Consider the following 22080-nt stretch of genomic DNA (forward strand, 5'->3'; position numbering starts at 1 on the left):
TATCAGTTTGTGATTTTCCCAGGTAAGACAAATCGTGATTATACCATTGAGATTCATTGATGGAAATAGTCATTGTAAGTTTCACAGACATTTGTCACTGCCTGTAGTAAATTGTAATCAGTTGTCTGTGGATGTCCTTTAAAAATGTTTTCATCTCTGTAAGGAATACTTAAAAAGATGACAACTTCTGGAAAATCTGTGACACCTTTCCACTTCTTTCCTTGGAAAGCTGGCTAATGACATGATATTGCCACTGTGGGTTAGAGCAGTGCAGATTGCTTGTCTGTTCCTGCTGCATGGTCACTACAGTTTTCTTCTCGTTGCTACATTCTTCTTACTGGCTAGAAAAGTTTCATTGCTATTCTAAAACAGCATCCCTCACACACATGTATTCATCCTTTATTTCATGACGTTTTGAAAGGCAGTTCTTCATTATTATTATTTTCTTCAACTTCCTCTTTTGGAAATGATGTTTAGGGTCTCATTCAGAGACATGAAGGAGCACTTCATTGACATTTTTTACATAATCTTCAAGCAAAGATCGAAGTGTCAATACCTTAATATGAAAGCTAAGAAACCTACTCTGCCACAAATCTGCTGGGAGAAATAACTCCATTCCTGTGTGATTTTATTGTCCCACCTGTAGAACAGGGCTAAAGAATATTTCTTCACCTTTGTAAACTTTATGGGTGCTACAATGGAAGAGTTAAGCAAGAACAAGTATCGATAATGTAACAATCTGTATGTTACTGGCAGCAAGCAAAACCTGTTAACAGCTAAGGTGCAGTTGGGTGACAGGAAAGGAAAAGAGATTAGGGAGGTCCTGGACATGAACTTTTCTTTGAATTTGAGGCAAATTCAGAAAGAAAAGATTGAGGGGAAAATGCATGCTATCACCTCCCTTTGTCAAAAGTATACCTAACCCTATATGCTCTTCACGCTTCTAATTGACCAGAGACAGTTCCATGTGGAGTGAGCTGGAAGACTGTTTCCAGTTTACATCAGGTATGCCCAGCCTCGGCCTGCAAAATGATGTGTAGTGCAGTAACTGTCTCTATTCACAGTGTGTGTCCCACCTCTAACGTTGAATGCTTGGCCCTATAGAGACAGGAGGTAGGAGAAGGGGCACCGTAGTTTTCTTTGTTTGTTTGGCAATTAACCATTCACTGGCTTTTTCTGTTGTAACATGCACTTCCTCTCTTGTTTTCATTCAAGCTTTGTACACCATGGAAATTAATGTGGAGAAAGACAAACAGACAGGAGAGACCAAGATTGTCTCTACTTCACCTTTTAGCCCAGATGGGGCCCATCAAAAAGGATTCAAAGTCTATGATGATGATACCAAGGTAGTCTATGAGGTTCACTCTGGTGGCACAGTGGTAGAAAATGGAGTACATAAATTAAGCTCAAAGGATGTAGATGAACTTATGCAAAAAGCTGGACAATCAAGTGTAAAAGGAGGGTATGAAATGATGACTGTGTCAGACAGAAATGTGATAGCAGATGGAAACTTTAGCCATATGAAGGAGCAAATGCTCTTCAAGGAGGCAAAGCTGGAAATGGTACGCAAGGCCAGCAAAGGGCATCCTGTGAACCCTCAGCCCCAAGATAAACCCTGTGGTGGTGGTGAAGCTGTAGAGGCCAGCACAGATCAGCCAGTGACAATGATATTTATGGGCTACCAGAACATTGAGGATGAAGAGGAGACGAAGAAAGTGCTGGGCTATGATGAAACGATCAAGGCAGAACTGGTCCTGATCGATGAAGATGATGAGAAGTCACTGCGGGAGAAGACAGTAACAGACATCTCCACCATGGATGGGAACGCCGCTGAGCTGGTCTCTGGCAGGCCACTGTCAGACACGACAGAGCCTTCCTCTCCAGAGGGGAAAGAAGAAAGCCTGCCCTTGGAAGCCGCCCCAGGTACACAAAAGAAAAAGCGCTGTCAATGCTGTATTGTCATGTGAACACTTCCTCCTTCCCTGTTCCAGGCAGCACCTGCTCCACCACTTACCTAGACCTCACTGTACTTCTAACTGCAATACTGTGAACTGGAAGTGAATGCCTCCATGGCCTTGCAGTTGGGTTGCTTTGATTTCTAGTTCTTCAGGAAGATGAACACATGTTTTTCCCATCAAGCATACTCCTGGGGGTTTGGGGAGGGTTGGTTTTTTTCTTGATATTACAGAGTGAGAGGTAAATGGGAAACTGAAGAAATGTTTTCATATTTATTTGATTTATATATATATTATATATATTATGAAAACACATTTTTTTTTTTTTTTTTTGATATCTGGCAGGCTTGATCAGATTCCTAGGATTTTGTGGGAGTCTGAATTTCACAGCAGCTGGATATGACAGCCCTATAAAACTAGGGTTTTTTAAATCACATTTAAATATTACTTTATAGATCCTATTTTTTTATTTTTCAGAGGAAGGCTTAGGTTATTTTATTTTTTTAATTTCCTAGAACTCAAATAAATCCTTCCCAAAAGGTTTGCAAATTTTTGTTTTATAGTAATTTTCCAGTTTAGTTTGAGATGTCAAAAAAACCCATCGGCCATTTCTGCTTATTGATAAATCCAAAAGTGGACCTTAATTTTCTGTCTAAAAAATGTATGAAAGATCATTTTGCCTTATATAAATCTTCCAGATTACAGTATTGTATGTGTACTTCATCTCCCTAAATTATAGTTGAAATTAACTTGACATGAAAGAGATGCAGCTGTTATACCAACTGAGATGGAGTCACTGATCTAATTACTTGCCTTTCAGTAACTCCGCCAATGTTTATACATGAAGTTTTCCTGCTGAACTCCAATAGATGAGAGATACTGCTTTCTATTTCCTTAGAATAGAAAATGAACTTCCTTCACTGTCTGACCCTGTTCCCACTGAAATCAGTAATGAAATTCTCAGTGCTGGCAATGGGGACAGGGACAGATTTTTGTCTTTTAACTCTTAGGAAAGTATTATTTATTGAGTGTACTTCTGGTGCACCTATGTATTTACAGATGATAGGTTTGATCCTGCAATGCTTACCCGGGTAAAGCTCCTGCAGAGGCCTGCTGGAGTTTTGTTTGAGCTGCTATTTCAGGAGAAGAGCCTAAAACCACAAGATTAGCATTTTCAAAAACTGCTAGTGATTTTGGATTCTTCATTTTCCAGACAGAGGCACTTTAAAGAGGCTTGATTATCAGCAAATTTTTTTTCATCTGCCCTCTGAAAATCAGGCCTCTTAAAAACATCTCAAATTGAAAACATAAAAAGGTGAAGACATCCAAAATCAGTAGATGTTTCTTTGTTTTTTAGTCCTTTCATTCTAACTACAATGGAAAAGCAACCAGCTTTTTCGTTGTAAAATATTATGAGCCTAATTCTTGTCTCACATTGGTGCAACCTCACTTACTTCAGTGGGCTTCATCTGGATTTACACCTGTAGAAGTGAGATTAAAAATTAGGATTTATATTTTCTGGTATTGTTAAAAAATACTAGAGATTACTTTGAAGTGTCTTTGAAACTATCAGACTTTTAAAAAAGGATAACAGCAACTGAAAAACAAAATAAATGAAAAACTAGAAAGAAAAAGAAAAAGAAAGAAAGGAAGAAAGGAAGGAAAAAAGAAAGAAAGGAAGGAATAAAAAGAAAGAAAGAAAAAAAAAATCAAAAAGCCTCTACCAGTCTGAGGTGGTTCCTATAATATTTCTGTTCTTTCTTGGATGGTGCTTTTACTGCATTAATTGTTAGTTCAGAGCATCTGATTAAACAGAGTTCTTGCTCTGTACTGCTCTGTACTCTTTTCTTTCTGTGCCAGTAAGAAAGATTGTTCATGACAGTGATAATATAAGGCACAATAAAACACACACAAAATGCAAAAAGTATTTCCTGCATTGGGTCACTTAGTCATCAGTATGGAGCTGGTTGATATAACATCTCACAACTACCCAGATGATTGTGAAAAAAAATCAAGTGGAGATTAGGAAAAGAAAGTTACATCAGTATGACACCTGTAAAAGTTATACTGTCCTCCATATCCACTGCAGTGGCCTGATTTAACCTGTAAGAGACTTCCATATGCTCCCTCAACCTCCCCTGGGGGCTTTTGGATAAGAGAAGGACCAAATTTGCCAGCAGAAGCTTCAAATCATTGTTTCACTCAGGCTTCTGTGGGTAAAAAATTTATCAAAGAAAAGAGAATGACTGCAGCAATCCCATATTTTAAAAGCATGTCTGGTGGCTGCTTGTTGAAAATTATGTTGGAAATTAGCAGCCTGTTTTTTTCTTTTTTCCAGAAATGCTAAATGATAAAAAATCTCAACATTTCTTAAAATGATGCCATGAATTTTCAACTCCACTGTGCTCTCAATAGCCTCCACAGCCTTATGTTCAGCAAGCCAGGTGTGGGTAAGAAACCTCAAGAGACTGAGTTACCCTGGCTTCCTAAATCACTCCTTGTCAGCTTAGCTGTGTTAGCCAAAATCCAAGACCATCACCAAGGCCAATTAACAACATTTCATGGTTTATTCTGCATTTCCAAGGCATTCAGTGAGGTCGCCACAACTCTGCTGATGAGTAGCAACACATACAGCGGAAACCACCTTTCCATAACCTGACCCAGCTTGTATTGTTAGGAGACATCGGCATGCAATGGTTAAAGCTAATTGGGCAGTTAATTAGGGCTTTGGAAAGGCAAGTTTGGGACTCCAAAGCACTAAAGAATTTTGTAATGTAAATTTATAGGGACAGTAAAACCATTTCTGGCTCCTTCCTACATTATGAATGCCACTCATGCATAGACTCGCCCAGCTCAGCAGTAGTGCCTGCTGCCTCCACACGCCTGCTCCAGCAAGATGTCACATGCTCAGAGCACGATAGTTCTCTTGAGGGCCTGTTGACATTACTAGTAACACTCAGAAACAAATCTTCCAGCCCTTTTCTCCTGGCTAAGCTAATCCTTTTATGTCTTACTGTCCTTTCCACTCCAGGTGCAATCCTGTCTTCATGGCCACCTTCTCTTCCCTATGTCTTCCCAGCCACATTTTTTTCCCTCCTGACTATCTCTATTTTCTAAAGAGAGATTTTTCCAAAACCCTTTTTGTGGGGACGCTTAGAGTGTCCTCTGTATTCTGAACACTCTTGGGTATCATTCCTAATCCAGTGTTTCCACACAATTCTGGAGAGTTCTTCTTCCCTGGAGATATTCCAAACCCACCTGGATGCACCCTGTCTAACATGCTCTAGGTGACCCTGCTTGAGCAAGGAGGTTGGACTAGATGATCTCCAGAGATCACTTCCAACCTTACCCATTCTGTGATTTTGATTCTGTGATTCTGAATTCTCTAGCTATATGCTCCCCTAAGGTATTCTGCCACACATTCATCATTTTGGAGATGACTCTTTTAAAAAATAGCCCTTGGAGCTGTTTGTTTGAACTGAGACCAGAGTGTGTCTGAGACCACTGCACCATTTTAGTCATAAGGTCACTGGGAGATGGTGGTGTATCAAGGAGCTTAGAAGTGGCCCTTTAGTGGTTAGAAGTAGAGCACAAGCCTTAAACCTTAAACCTGCCAAATACTTACTGCTCAGTGGTTGTAGCTAACACTGAGTGCCTCAGAAGGCCAGTGTTTTTCTGTGTGCATATGAGCTCCATGATTAATGGGCCCATAACAGATCCAAAAAAAAAAAGAAAAAAAAAATAAAGAAAGCTGAAGTTTTTAGAAGTTTATCTGCAAAGTGTTTGTCTTTCTTGATCAAAGATTCATGTCTGAGGTCAGGAAAAAAAAATCAATCTGAACTCTGAGGGCCTTAGCTATGTTGACTTAAATATGCATACTCCAATCATTCTCTTCTGCAGGTACAAGAAACTTGCCTGGACATTTTTTCCATTCTAGCCATTAGACTGCAGCCAAATTATATGGGGATTCAAATGCATTAGCATAGGCTGATGAATGTAAATAGTTTTCTAGGGCTTCTTTGAGCTTCGGAACGGGTCAATTTTCCCCTTCCCCTCAGACAGAAAGTAGCCTATGGAAATATATGCACAATCAGACACAAAGGAAAGGGTCCGCTGTACAGTCAAGCAGAGAGAGATTTCATAAGGATCATTATGGGAGTTTTTCTTTATTGTTTTAAGCAAACTCCCTGTCTGTTGAACTTTTGCTGTCACATGTATATTCTCAATTTCAGTATGGAAGGATACAAAACATAAGTAGAGTCAGAAACTGGTTCTGTGATAGCATTTTGCCACAACAAACTGCTCGCCTTAACTTTTGTAAGAAAAACAAAAAAAAATTCTTTTCAGTGTATCTTTTCCTAGACTGGGAGAAAGTAACCTACAAAACTTTTTTATATTTTGTATTTTCTAAGTTTCTATGAATCCACTTCCATGTTGTCTCTGATTTGCATTCAGAAACTGTTTCTTTTGCAAACCACTGCATTTTACTTTCATTCTTGTTTTTTAACAGAAGAAAAATACAAATCAAAAAACACAGCATTATGATTAGTGGCTAGGCAATCTCTTTCAATTACAAGAATATCAATACAGAAAGAAAAGAATTACAGGGTTATTTTCTTTTTTTAATTTCCTGTGGCTGATGTACTGTATGGTATATGTTTACAGAACTCCTCTGGTCTGCCTTTGTGATGTTATCTAAATGAATGACAAAGTAGGTATGATGTGCCATTTGACAGTTTGCCTTAGCACTCTTAGTTTTTCTTCTTCTTTTTGTATCTTTCTTTTCTTGTTTTCCAAAAAGTGCAGGCTGTATTCCAAAGCTGTATAAACACAACATTATCTTTCAATCCCCAGCAAGAGAAGTGTGCACAAGCCCTTCTCCATGAAGAGAACCTCTACTGGTGCAATAGAAGACCCCTGCAAACAAAAACACATATGCCTAACTTTACTGTTACCTACTTAAGTCAGCTCACAGAAGGAATGCATGTAGGTGTCTGCAAGATCAGGGCATGAGTGATTTACCCAGGGTGTAGTTTGGGTATTATTTGTGTACCAATTTTATGTGCTGTTGAGTTTGCCCAGAGTGGTGTAATTTAAGAGGCTAATTCTGAGCATTGTTACTTCTGCTGTGAAAAACACAAAATAAATGGTGCTTAGCATCTCTTAGGATCAGATCCTGAGTTAGCATTGCTACCACTGCAGTGGTATTCACAAACACTAAGTGAGACTTTCCTGACAGCTCTTAGGTCAGTCCGTTGTTGTTCTGAGTTCTGGTTCTCTATGCTTGAAATTACAGAGATGCAACAATTAGTGGGAGCAGAAAAACAGCATACAGAATTGCTAGAGAAATGAAAGGTATTTTACCTTTTGATTCAATCCAACATTCAAATGACATACTTGGAAAGTAAATGGGGATATCATAGAAAATGTAGTATTTTACATTTGTGTATTTTTTTAAGGAATAAATATTTTTATAATGAGATACAAATCCTAAGTAGGGATTGAGTTTCTGAATATCATCCTACCCACAACATTGAGCCTTTGAACTTTTTCATACTTTGATGACAATGCCCAACTTCTTGGGATCTTTTGTAGATCTAACACTTATTTCTCCAGGAAGCAGGATCACAACACTTTTTAAAAAGTAAAGTTATAAGGGTAGAATCCAATATAAACAAGGCTAAATCATTTTTTTTCCCAACAGGAAAAGGTGGATCTATGCTCTCTATAGCTAGACAAATTCTTCTTTATTTAGAAAGCCACCATGATAGTCAATAACTACCTACTTTCAGTAGAGAGGTATAGCTGAAAAAAGGAGAATTATAATACAGTTTTTCACTTTGTCCTACGTTATCCAATATGCGATTTCAAAATACGATAGATGGTGCCACTGGAAAGAGTAGAACAAAATAATTCACAGAATAAGTAGAGGATTTTCCCATGTGTTATAAATGTGGTGTCTTACTTTATCCTAAACTCACTCAGTTTCCACCTGTTCTGTCTTTCTATTAGAAAGTTCAGGACTTGCTTAGGTTGTTTCCTGAGACTTTCAGGCAGCAAGAGTAAAGTTTAGTTCTGAGTTTACTCAGAGCTCATATGTTCTGACAACATTCAACAAAAGTGGGCTGTAATTTTTGTATGTAAACCAGTAAGTTGTATAAAATCACTGAATTTATTAAGTTTAGAATATGAATGGATTGTCATCTAGTCCAAAGATAATATAAATCCAACCTGTAATATAAATATATAATAATAACTTAGCTTGTAAATAGTGACAAGAGTGCATGAAGTTCTTAAATGTCCCACTTGTATTTAAAGTCAACAGCATTACAAAATTCAGTCTTTTTTCTCATGAATTCAAAGAGGCTTTCCTGCTGTGGTGATTCCACTTAGGCTGTTCAACTGATTAAGAATAGGCCACTTTTCTTAAATGCCAACTTTTGAAGAATTCTTAAACCATTCCCCCAGTTTGAAAAATTTTCTCTTCTTTGGGGTTTTTTTACTGTTATTGTATTGCAAACCTTCTCTGCAATTTTTTCCCAGATTTTCCTGAAAGGAGGATTTCAGGGGTTTTTTAAGACTTAGTGTACCTAAGTGAACAAACTTAATTACTCTTTTAAAACGACCTATGTAACTCAAGTCCATCCGCTTGGGTATATTTGTATATTTTTAACTTCCATAGCTAAGTTAGTGACTTAGATCTGATCTTAAATATCCATTTACTAGGTCTTTAAGACCTAAAGACATGCCTATGAGCATAGAATTAGGCACCTAAGCAGTCCTTTTATAGTTTAATAAAATGAGCCAGATAAGTGAAATTTATGCACATGCACAAATGTTTATAGAATCTAATCTTTAAACAACATTCTACAAGCAAGGCTTATGGTGCTTTAACTGATTCTTCTGATACCTTCAGTTAGATAAATTTTTAAAGTAATGTTGTGAAACTGGTGCACTTTTCTGCAGAGAGGGGGTTTAGCACAAGGCCTCTTCGCTGGCTGTGTCTGAAAGCCGAAGAATGACCTCTGGGAACTCTCAAAATGCCCAGTGGCCTGAGAGGCTTGGGGTGAATTTCATACCCACACATAAACTTTTGGAGTTTTTCTTCCAAATTTTTCCCTTTGCACGTCTCTGTTCCAGATTATGCCTGTCTGCTGTCTCTGCATTTACTCTCATTCTGGTCAACGCTGCTCAACCAGTCCTTTATTTTCCTCTCTCTGCTTCCCTTTTCATTGTCACCTCTAAGCAAAAATGAGGGAAGGAAAGAGAGATTATAACTGAAAATCTCACCTCAGGGTTGTTCAGCTGAGGCCGGTAAAAGAGAGTTGGCAGTTTCTGGTCCTCAGTGTTTGCACACCTTCCTGTATTTTCCTAGATTCCTATGGCAAGTTTGATGCTAGGGCGACACTGCCCCTACCTATTTGTCTAGCATCCCCTGGTTTGCTCAGACAGGGGTTTCCACTATAATCTTGCCATTTAGATAAGTCTATCGGCTCTTTTCCCACTCCTGTGGGAACGCAATAAGTCGCGCAGGCCAGTATTAGCTAAGCATGCCTGTCCAGGGAATCAGCATCTGGAAGCCACTTACTGCAGCAGGAGGCAGAAGCTGGCCTAGGGTGGTACTTTGGGAGGACAAATCGCTGCCATCAGTTTAAAGGAGGTAGGAGAAAATGTGAATTTCCCCCTACACTGATCCAGGGTACAAAGGCATTCTTGAGTAAAATTATCTGCCAAGAAGCAAACCAGTGTCCCTCTAAGCTAACACTCCTGTCGGAGAGAGGCCAACACAAGAGCAAAGGAAGTGCTGTACAACCAGATGAACAGAGCTCTTAAGCTCCACTAATGCTATGTGCTTTAAGCACTTTAAGCACTTGCTTAAAGCATAGGACATACTTCAGCACTGTGCTGATTAGGGATCGCTTTGAGGAAATGTTAAGCTCAGCCTCTACCTAAGACTAAGGTGCTTTGCCAAAGAAGAGGCTCTAGTTTTGTGCTGTATTTTACAGGTATGGGTGCAGGCACTGCTTAGAGGCAGGTACAGGGGATAAATCCATTTGAAAGCTTTTGGTTTTTCCAGTGGCCACCGTTCCTGTGGGCAGCCAGAGTAGCCAAGCAAGAGCAGGTCAGGACAAAGGCAAAAGAGCACAGTTTTGAAGGCTTCCTGCCCCTCCCTACTGTGCTCGCTCCACAAAGAATGACTTTTTTTAGGGGTTCAAGAAAATGTTGTGTAAAATGCAGCTTTTATGGTGAATGTAGGTTGTGGATGAGAGTTTTTTTCAAGCTTCAGTCTCCCACTTTCTTTGTGAGCAAATGTAAATAAAAGCCAATTTTATTGGGGATAAACTGCTGTGCTAACACTGAATTAGAATTGCTGGGGATAGCTGCTGTACTTTGTAACCTTAAGTGTACTTTTTTGACTGTTATGTTTTTTCTTCAGATTAAAAAATGAGTATAAAAAAAAACAAAAATAAAAAATCAAGAACACTGCCAGCAACAGCCATGCTGTAACTGTGGCTTCTCTCTTTTTTTTTCTCTGTACAGTATTACTAGTAAATAAATCTGCCTTTTCACTGCGCCTACCTCTGTGTCTTTGTACTGTGTTTCTCCTTAACTCCCACTCTGCAAGATGCTCTGTGATTTCAAGGATGTACTGCATTGGTTCAGCCACTCTCACTAAAAGAATTAAAGTACTAACTTCACAGGTTTTGGGGTTGCTCTTTTTTTTTTTCCTCCACTGCCGTGTCCTGCTGCTCCGACTCTTATTTCTATTAGATGCTTCCACGCGTAATTAACTCATCATGCCTGTTACTCTCACTTCTCTTCCCTCCTCCATCTCACATGATGCTTTGCCAGGTGGACCCTTATTGCTCTAGGCTCCTTTTAACGTTTGCAGATGATAAACGCTTGATTTTCGTAGGCAAGGCATTATGTCAAGGGTCAGTGTACTTCCTAACTGAGGAAAGTATTCCATACAGTATACATAAGTCCCCCCAAAGCAGTTACTAAAGAATCTAAGGACTGACAAAATAAACGGTATGCAATTTTCTTCTAGGGCTTGTCACAGAAAGTGTCCTCTCTGTTTTGAGACAGGGAGGAACTTGCCTTAGTCTGATTTGAGGGTTGGGAGAGAGAATAATTCTCTTGTTATTTTCCCTGACATGTTCTATTTACCTAAACTTAGGACGGACAACTTAGCCAAGCCCTCTTCTCAGAATTTAAAAATACAGCCTAAAATCAGTCATGTGAAGAAATTCACCATAGACTGCCCATTACTGAAAAGTACTACTCCTCTTCTCCTCTCAGCCAGTATGCATCCAAATAAAAACACACACACACACACTCACTCACACACAAGCCTTGGAATACTGTACTGTCACACAATGGAAAAATGGTTGTGCGCCCTGTTTAGCCGCTTTATAATTTAGTCCTAAAAGTTTTGCAGCAGACAAAGCTTACAGCTGCTTTCATTACTATTTTTTGAACATGAGAAAGTCATAGTTGCTGGCCCATGAAGACTCTGTGAGTGACTGGAGAACTGGTAGATGTACGTCGTCAGAGGAAGAGAAATTAATTCGGCGGAGAGAGGAAATTGTAATAGCTGTGCCAAACTCATTTGATGTTGGACTTTTCTAATTCAGAAGGTGCATTAATGTGGCGAAAGGGAGGCTCATGAGCTGTGCTTAAACCTGAGCTAGCAGACATGGCCCCATAAAGAGCAGGCATGGACCATGTCTGTGCCACATATTCCTCCTGCTGCTGCTGTGCTGCCTGTGCTGCAGGAACATGTTTCTCATCCTATTTCACTTAATTGTTTATCCATGAGGTTTTCAGCTGCATGTTCCTCCACTGCACAGAACCAAGTCAGCCAAGAAAACATAGAAAACAGACTAGGCAGCTTTTGATGATTTGTTACTAAGGTTTTAGAACCAAATATTTCCATGTACATCCTCTTTTTAAGTCACTATAAAAAATTTTTTTTTTCTTTTTCCACCTTCACAGCAAGTAGAAAGAAAGAAAATGCTTGGGAGTCAGCGAGATACTGTGGCATACACCTGAAACTCTGCTAGAGCAGTCCCCTGGAAGTCAGTGACTAATGTAGTGAAGAGATATTCAGCATAAATATACCTCTGAGTAGGATAGCTTTCTGAGTTTTTTTGTACTTTTTACTTTTAATAGCTCCATATCCTTCTGGTAGCAAAAAGAAGAAATACTCCAAAAGTTTAACATTTAATGTCTTTCAGTAGTTTGTCTGGGGATAGAAGTGGAACAGGTTATTTTCAAATGGCCTCCTGCTTTGCTGCAGGACCTTTACAACCTGCCCTTTACCACCAAAACCCATACTGAACCAGCAATGTCTTCTGTTTTACACTATCCAGTATTGTTAAGGCTACAGAAAGAAACTTCTGTAGCCAATAATTGCATGAACGAATAAAAAGGGACCAGAAATTAATGCCAATTTTTCACAGGACTTTTCTGCCTGTATTTACATTCCCTATTGCCATTAAAGGTATTTCTGTTATATTGTGCACATTCATATACGAATCCTTTGTAACTGGCTGTGATGGAAACATAGACTGTTCACTGAAGAACTTGCAGATCTACAGAGCAAGGCACAGCCCTACAAAACATTACATGACCATTCACATTTACCTGTGATAGAAAGACTGCCTATCTCTTACTGTAAATTCACAACTTCTCAGGTAATGCAAATATAGACATATTTGAAAGAGACAGAAATAGGGTTTTCAGTATCAGTCTTAGAGGAGTGAAGTTCTCAGTATGTAACTCCAAAAGCATAGAAAGAATTACCAGGTGGCAGAGAGGTATATTCAGTCACTCGAAATCAAGGGTGGGGGGTGCTACACAAACACTGGTCTGCAAACTTAGAGAATAAGCTAGCTCAGAATGAAAGGAAATTAGCTCCTGCTTTTTATAAGCAGCAATTTCTCTCAGTGTAAGCAGACTTCCTGGACTTATTGAATACAAATAAAAGTGCCGGTCCAGGTTCTGGGAAACATTTTCCTATCCCTGCTCCTGCACAGGGTTCAGCAGAACCTCACAAAAAATCTCTCATCTCCTGATATACAAAGGTAGGTAGAACCAAAGTCTTCCACTCAATTATAAAAGGAAATGTAGGTACCTAAAACTTCTGTGGATCCAGATTTTACCAGCTCAGTTTCACCACTATAATCAAGGATACTTAGCTCTAGCCTGCCTCTGAGGGCTGTGGCGATAAGCCTGCCAGTGTCAGCCAAAACTCTACAAGAACATGAGACATACTCTGAGTATGCAATATCAAAAAATATCTTTATACTGTTACATATTTTGGGACTTATAACAGCACTGTAAAATTTTAAAAAAAAAAAAAAAAAAAAAAAGGAAAATGTATGTCACAGTCAAAATTGGCTACTCACAGCAGTCAGGCATTTGCCAGGAATGACAAATTTGCCATCATTTAGGAAGAAAAAAAGGATTAGGAACAGAATATTTAACGGTTTTGCTATGAGAGAACAAAGTGAGAGGGACAACTAGAGGGCGAAAAAAAAGACATGACAAACCAATTTAGCTTTCTTTTGAGGACTTCCATAGCGTCTAATATATCGCTGGCTGGAGAGTCCCTCTGGCTGCAGGTGAATTGGCCTCAGCCCAGGAAGCAATATAGCAGCATGGTTGGTGGGTTGGTGAAGATAATCATGCCTGCTGAGAAAAAGGCTGAGCATGGTGCTGTGCTAAAATGACTGTAGTGCTCAAGAGCTGGTGTGAATACCTCTAGACAGCATTACACTGTGGCATGTAAGATTACTAGGGCTTGAATAGAAGGTTACTGTTTTATACCAGCCAAAGGTCTTGATCATTACATTTTACTGGAGAATGCGATATATATATATATATATATATATATATATATATATATACCACCTCAATTTAAAGACAATTCAATACATAGCCCTGGTATTTTTTAAAATACTTTTTTGTACCACTCAGCTTTTGTTAAGTGATTTGATGTTTCTTCTTCACACTCTGCACTAAATTACAGAAACATCTTTATCACTGAAGAAATAGTGGGTCACAGCCAAATTGCTGGTGAGACAGAATAAATGTTTCCTTCTGCTGACTGATCTGAACAATTGCATATCATTAGATATGGTTAAGTTTCCAGAGAGATGGGGTAAAGTGATGTAACTGTTAAATACCAAATGCAGTAAATACATGCAAAGCTGCACGCTGAGAGTAAGGGCTCGCATCTGGAAATTCTCTGTTTCTGTTTTGGTCCAGACTTTTTGTTACAGAACTGAAGCTGCAGATCATCAGGGTGTTAGTAAATCAGATGAGTTATTTAAGACAGATATAGTTTCCTTTCATACCAGCCTGGGAAGAAAATAACCCTTAATTTAACAAGAGGGGAAGTCATAATGTTTTTACTGCTACAACTTGTGCTGCAAATCTTGCAATATTTGGATCCCTTTTGAATCTCTAGCTCAAGGAGTTGAGCAATTTGGAGAGAATATCATTTAAAAGAGAAAAGAAGAGAAGCATTAGTTTCTGGACTTCCTGGCTGAGAAGGAAATCTGGAAAATACTAACCGCAGGAAGATACTCTGTTCTCACAACAGTCTCTGTTCTGCAGAGTTGTGATTGTATAGGTCTCCTTTTGTGCTGTATTTGAAAGAACACAGTCCTGATTCTTAAACACTGTTGATTATAATTAGTAAATGATAGGACACATCTTCAGAAGCTATTGAAAACTTACCCAATAATTACTTTATTTTGTATGTCAAGATTCTGAACTCACATTGCTGGAAATATTGATACTGATTTATCTTCACAATATGCCAGACATTGACCAAACAACAAATCCAGGACCTACCATAGAGACTATAACCTGCCTACTAGTTCTATGGAGGAAGCAATCAGATTTAATTTGATATAGATGACATTCAGAGTATTTAAAATATATAATAGAACACCTACACTCTAAAAAAAAACATAAGAAAAGCAACTCTTTAATTCAACATCAAGAAGGGTCCTCCTATACTCCTTAGATAAAAGGAATTAAATGCAGTCTGATCTGAAAGATCGGAGAGTTACTTCTCTTGCTACAGCTTAGCAGTTGTAAAGACTGCAAGAACGGCTACCAAAACACTTGCGTAGACAAGAACAGTCATTCAGGATCAGGGCCTTACACCCTGTGCCAGCCCGGTGAAATCACAGTGCCTACGCAGGAAGTCCGTCAGGGGAGAATTTGCCTGTAGATGTAAAGAATAACATTACAATTAGTTTGAAAAACCCTCTCTGACACAATCACATGTTGAGGGTGGGCTTTTGGTGTCAGAGGAATGGCAGGTCATGCATAGCAGTCCCAAAAAAAGAAGAGTCAGGGAAGAGAGCACAGTTCTGACTTAAATATTAAGGAAGTGCTCCTAGTCTACCCTGAAGGAGTGAATTACGTGTTTTTGGCAGCATTTGAGAAGTAATTGCTTTTTCTTTTATCAGGAAAAGACAAAAGGGACACACAACCTCTTCAGCAAGGGTTCTGCTCTCAACAGAGCTTCAGGTGGAATATCTGCTACAGCATCACAGATCAGCAAGGTCCCACTGATGCTGCCTGGTGCCCCTAGACGGGTGGAATATTATGCACTGTAAAAGCACTTCCATCCTCCATGAGTTCTAGCCCTAATTTTTCTCCTATCTGATTAGTACTTTTTGAGAGTGTGCAAGTATGTTAACAGAAGTTTGGTCAGTAGAGTTTTTATCAAAGCTAACATAATTTTTTAATAACAAGTGGTTAGGTAAAAGCAAAATGACAAACCCCAAACTTCCCATATTAATGAATTTCAGTGTTTCATGTTGCTGAAAGCCATGTTGTAAGTTCAACTAGCTGAGAAAAAAAATGCAATAAAAGATGAAGGATGTTTCCAGGGACAGATCTGTAATAGAGAAGTTAGAGAAAAACACAACCCTCTACTAGTCTTAGAGCCTTCAGGAATGGCATTTCTCCTCACAGATTTCTAAGGACTGGATATGTGCTTAAACTTTATTATTTGAGCAGCTGCATTTACTCTAGCAGAGGTGCCTATACCTTCTCATTTCATTAAATACCTCATAGAGCCCAAATTGCAGTAGGAACGGTAGTGGAGTTCCCCCAGGTGAGCAGTTCTGTAAAGCAAACACCTTTCTGGAGAACAAGATGATTAAATGGTATCAGGCAAAGCAAGGTGATAAAAGGCTGCAAGTGCCTCAGAACTGATCTGGCTTGACTTGACTCTGGTGAAGTTCTTGCTCTGTTTGTAGCAAACAGCTCTTCTTCTAGGGCCTGTATTTTACAGAGATACTTGTCTTGGTCCTCTTCTGCCTGAGAGTTTGGAGGTCGAGTCTGTACTGATCCTGCAAAGCGTATGTGGCCAAGATGATGGTGGGTAGGGAAGCAGAGGAAAAATTATTGCAAAAGATCTTCTGTCTGAAGGAAGCTGAACACATGGTCAGCTTTGGAGAAGGATAAATAGCAGTTTTAATTCTCTGGTCAAAACGAACAACCAAAAGCAGAGCAAAGGATATTACCACACTGAACCAAAGCTGAAACTTTCTGAACTGATCATTTGCATAAAAATTGCTTTTTAAAAATCAGAAGTTTCAATTAAAACTGCCATGCTGGAGGCACTTCCAAAAAACTATTTCTTTTGAAATATATTAAAAATATTTTTTGATATTATCAGAGCATTTCTTCCAATTTTTATCGTTCAAAATTATTAGTATAATTCAGCCCAATTTCATCCTCTCAGAGCTCATTTTTTCAAAAAATGTTATTATTCAAAGTCAAGAAGAAAATTCACTAGGTTCTAGCCAGCAGAGCACTCCCTGTTGAAGGCTGAATGGCTGACACTACAAATTCAAGTTTCTGTGATAATAAAGAGCTAGCTATGGGCAACAGACCCACAGTCGCACTTTGTCAGTACTAGACTGTGCTCCTTTATTTCTTCTCTGTGTCCAGCTCTCTTACTTTCCCTTCCTTGTGCCTGACACCTCTTTGCCTGGGACATACCACGTTTGTGTGGCTTTCCCCTGAGCTCTGCTGTACCACTTGGATGTCTTTGACGTGGAGAGCACTTTGAGTAAACTTGATGCTACCAGTAGAAATGTAGGCTCTCAGATCTAACACCCATTGCCATGAATGTCAATGCTATAGACCTCTTTAACAGACACTTAAACTTCTCGTAAACTGAGGGGAAAAGACTCCTACAGCAGTGCTTATCCTCCCCTAGACACAAGTCTTCCTGCCAAAACCATCTATCGTGAAAAACCTACTGATGCCTATAGGAAAAAGATCTCCATATTGGATGTAATACCTGACCCCCAAATCCACCCTTGCTTTTTTCCACTTTCTCTGCATAATTTAAGGAAATCTGAAATCAAATAGTAGAAGTGGAGGCAAAATATATGAGACTTGTGCAAGAAAATTAAGAATTAGTGAGCAAAACATTCTACTGGTACCTTAGCCATCCAGAAAGTGCTCAGAGGAGAGCAAGGATCAGAAAGGGATTTTCTAGAGAGAAAGGCAGAGCTTTAACCCAGATACTCCTCAGATCTGGTCACTTCCCAGAGATGTTAGTCTCTGCACACCTCAGTCAATTCATCTGAACTCTCTCCTTCTGAACTCTCCTTATCTGCTCATCTAGTTTTTTTAGATGAAAATACTTTGCCTCTTATGATGATAATGTGAGCACTAATAAGGCCTATGAAATCCCACTAGCTCGATTAAGTTATAAAGCAGGTACATTCTTGCAGCTGCTGCCTATTCCAAGAATGAATAATTAACACCAAATATAACAGAGTTACCAGACAGAGCTGGTAGCTCTGTTCATTGCAATTAATTTTATCCTTAGCAAGAAATCTTCTCTTGAAAAAAATATGTTTTGTTGGAGGTAAGCCGTCTCTTGCTGCCTGTGTAAATACCTGATGTTACGTGTGTGTTAATACTACTGCAAGACTATTCAAGCCCTGTATTTTGGTTAATCAGTCATATGTAAAGATTAGATTAGGAAGGTCCCCCTAGTACTGACAGGGAACAGGATTCAATCTCCACTGAAAAAAAAAAAAGTAGCTTCAGTCACTCTCCAAAGAAGGCTGTAAAATAAGCTGTTTTTGGTGGTTTGGCACACTTATATCCACATTCTGGAGCTGGCACTGGGGTCAATGAGGTCAGACAACTGTTTCACTGGTTGTGTGCAGTACTTGATACTGGCAAAGACATCTTCAGAGCAGGTTAATGGCCTTCCTCACTCTACTGCAGGATCCTCATCTTTATAAGCAGCCCTTAGGAGTAAAGAGCAGTGTTGTCCCTTTGCCGTCTTTGGGACACAGGGCCAATGGCTCCCTACCTCCAGCCCCTCTCACCTGTGCCTGTGGCTGGCTAACCTTGTCCCTGAAAATCAAGTCTCTTTCTTTGGCCTGACAGATCACTGTAGGCCAGTCACTTTCCCCAGATACTGCTGGGACATCTTTCCAAGAGGAAGGACTGGCCCTTCTTCTCTCACGTCTTTTGGCAATTCCTCTGGGTCCTTCCTGCCCTGCAGGAGCACATCACAAGGCATGAGAGAGATTTTCCAGCCTCCTCTGAGTTCAAGGCCAGACAGGCAACAAGATGCAGGAGCTACTGGGGGAAAGGAGTCCCATAAAAAAGGGTAAAGGGATAATTCGATCAAATTAGTAGATTTTCTTCTCTCTACGAGAAAAAAGGAAGCATCAAGATATATCTGTTCCTGATTTGTTTGGGAGACTTGAGAACGACTGTTTGATATTAACGGACAAGCTCTTTTACAGCACAGCTGAGAGTATCGATTAACAACTCAGCTAAGGTGTACTCTGGGCAGCAAGGAGGACAATAAATTGTGGGTGGACAAAGAGACAACTCAATAGCACCAACAACGGCTGAATGTGGCTGAGTCCAGTGCACTTGGCAAGACTCTCTGGGAAGCCTCATCTTATTTACAAATCTTCACTTTCTGAGAACCACACTGCATCATCCAGTTCACAATAAAAGAAAATTGACAAGTGAAAGTAAGGTTAGGAAATGCACTCCAAAGGCTTTTCTTTGATCATTTTTGCTTTGTATTTCAGCCTATTGCAAGTCTTTCTTAAGTCAGAATGGTCACGGTCTGACCATGGATGTACTGTCCCTGCCAAGTAATGCATGGTAAAGATGGGCCCAGGCCACAGTAATCAGGACTCAATCCAACTCCAAACTTCAGTGCTAGTCAAAGTACGGGTTTTGCATAAGAATGAGGGACAGCCATATCATTTAGATCTAGATTTGGGTTCAACCTTCCCCAGAAAATGGGTGAGCTAGTACTGGTGGTTTGGTGTGGAGCCATCTGTGTAGTTGGTGCAGGACTGTATTGCACAGAGAATCAAATCTGCATTATACCTATAGATGTTGTAGACAAAGATGACACTCCTACACAGCATTAGGTTCAAACACAGAAGACCCAAAACTGGTCTAGACTGACTCCCAGACCTAAATGTGAAAGATCAGCTTCAGCTGGAATAAAAATGATCGCATTCAGATCTCCAGGGCTAACTGCCCTCTCATTTTCTGTTTGGGTTTAAAAATCATCTCTGCGTGGCAGGGTCAATCCAAGGCCAGTTTTGCCTTTAAGGTCTCAGTGAATCTCAAAGATTGCATTAGCTTTATGCTATTATTCAGCCAAGGGCAGTATTTTGCTGTAGACCCTCATAGTCCTGAACAGTGTATAGTTGTAGAAATTCTAATCTACATGTGTGCATGTCTGTGTGTGTGTATGTGTATGAGTATGTGTGTGTGTACAAGTATGTGCAAACACATCCCCTTCTCTCAAGACAATAAATATAGGCTTGGGTTTTGAAAAAATGTCAGATTTTGAAAAAAACATTTGTCTTTAATTCTCAATAACTAATGTTTCTTTCAGTATTTACCTTTCAGGATTTCAAAAGTTTCTCTTCTCAAGCTCACTGAGATAGGAACTTCTCCCTTTTTCTGTCAATATATCAGCAGTATCTTAGAATATGACAAGAATAGTGAAAAGGTGAAAAAGATGTGATACTCATCTCTAAAAGTTGACCTTAGACCCTACACCTGCTAAAAGCTAGTGTGGATTCAGTTACACAACACAACCCTGTTTGGAATCAGCAGTTGAAATCCTGACTCCACTGTAATCAGTGGAGGTCTTGTTATTGATTTTTTGGAACCAGGATAAACAGTGAATCTGTGTGCAAATCTTTGTGGGATTTACAAACTAAGGAATTGTCTATAGTGAAGGATGTACAACTTTACATATACACTATAAATTTCAATCAATATACTAGTATCACCAATACCTGCTTTCCAACGAGGAAGGTTAAGCTTGAAAGTCTGTTCTGCTGCCATAAAGTCCTGTCACAGTTATGTGTATCTTGTAAAGCTTTCCCATGCGATAATTTTATGAATACAGTTAGTGTATCCATTTCCCATAGCAAAGAGATCAGAGAGTTCAGTTTGGGCATCAAATATTTATGAAAAAAATATTAAAAAAAAAGAACTTCAAGCACAGTCATAAAGGAGTAGCATAATGGATAAGAGCAAAAAGCTTTACTTGGCATTTGTTTACTTCTTAAAATTTTACTTATTCAGATCTTTGCTCTGTGACTAGTCAACCCACCTCGAATATTTTGCAGTTACATATGTGCATGCCTCATTTTAACAGGTACAGACTTAAATTCTGGATCTTTTTGGATATTCATATTGTCTAAAGCAAAGTTAGGATGACATTTTGATTACCTTTTATTATCAGCAAAGTTGTCTGGCTTAGTGTAAGTTCCTCTTCTTTCAGGCTTCCTCTTTTTCATGTGTATTCAAATCAAAACCACCATTTTTACAGTACTTTGAACAAATCCGTCAGTAAGATAGAGGTCAAGATAGCCTAGAGTATAAGGAATACTAGATTAATCAATGGGGAGAGGCTGATGCGTTAGATGCAGTAAGGCTGTTGAAAGAAGTGAACTCAAAAGAGAAATGAAGTTACTAGGTAAATAAGAATTTCAGGATTGTTTCAAGAAAATATTTTATCAAAAACAACCAGTAGCATGCAGATGACAAGATTTGAAAAACAAGATATAGTTCTCGCAAATTATGATTTTTGATTTCATATAATGTAGTAAATCCCATTTGGTTATCCAAGTGAGCCTTGGGTTAGTGACTAACATACTGTAAAGTTAGATCTGTCTCAAGAATCATGACTAGGTTAATGAGAACATAATACAACTAATAGCAAAGAGATAGCATCTCACACTTATAGCATCTTTGTCTTGTGCAACTGAGCTAATACACTTAACTTCACCTAAGTTCTTAATCTAGGTATTTGTGGAACACCCCTCATTATTTCCAGGCAATAAGTACGGACTTGAAGGGAACTGATCTTTCAAAATTAAAGAAAGATGCTGTGAATTATATTTACATTGTAGATGTAAATACATCTACATATTAAGAGAAGAGCAGAAAAGGCAAAGTTGCTATTTAAGTGTATGCTTTGTGGCTTTTCACAATAAGACCTATTACCTTGTGAGAGTTCCCCAGAGTAGGAGTCAGACTACTTCAAACAGACTTCAAATAATTCTTGAATATTTGCACTAAAATAATTCATGTTATAAAGTTTGTTCTAGGATCAGAAGGAAGATGAACTGGATTAATTTTTTTCACTATCTTTCTTTGGCTTTGCAATATAGTTTGCCTGTACAAACTTTGAAGAAAGCAATAAAACAGTTTGGGTTCCCCCCTCTCCCCCAAAAGACTCAAGGAATGGCTGCACTGCATATAATGACAGTAGACACATGGCTACTGAGACAGGTATACTACGCCATCCCGACTAAGTTCTGCTGGGATTAGAGACTGAAATTCTGATGGCTCTGACTGAGATTATTTTTGCTGTATTTTTGACGATAATTAACAGACTGCAATTTTGTCATATAAAAACCATTCTTGTGATGTTGCCAGCTTAAGTTTCTGGATCCAGCTTATGAATATAAGATGGATAATTATGTTTTTACCTGGTCTCAAGCCCTATTGTATCTGAGTACTTCACAGTCTTTCATGTAATTAGATTTCACAGCATCCCAGT

At 39.0% G+C, this 22080-nt stretch overlaps 1 protein-coding gene across 4 annotated transcripts in view; it reads left to right on the forward strand.

Annotated features, from left to right (window-relative positions):
• Positions 1 to 22080, forward strand: part of PALM2AKAP2 (PALM2 and AKAP2 fusion) — a 280261-nt gene that overhangs the window by 127591 nt on the left and 130590 nt on the right. For 2 of the 4 annotated variants that reach the window (XM_062600649.1, XM_062600650.1), the window contains exon 7: positions 1216 to 1923. The exons of the other annotated variants lie outside the window; for them this stretch is intronic. In XM_062600649.1, coding sequence (XP_062456633.1) covers positions 1216 to 1923 — 708 coding nt within the window. The remainder of the gene's footprint in view (positions 1 to 1215; positions 1924 to 22080) is intronic. 4 annotated transcript variants of the gene reach the window in all.

This window comes from Rhea pennata, chromosome Z (genome assembly GCF_028389875.1).
Source record: "Rhea pennata isolate bPtePen1 chromosome Z, bPtePen1.pri, whole genome shotgun sequence".
Lineage (NCBI taxonomy): Eukaryota > Metazoa > Chordata > Aves > Rheiformes > Rheidae > Rhea > Rhea pennata.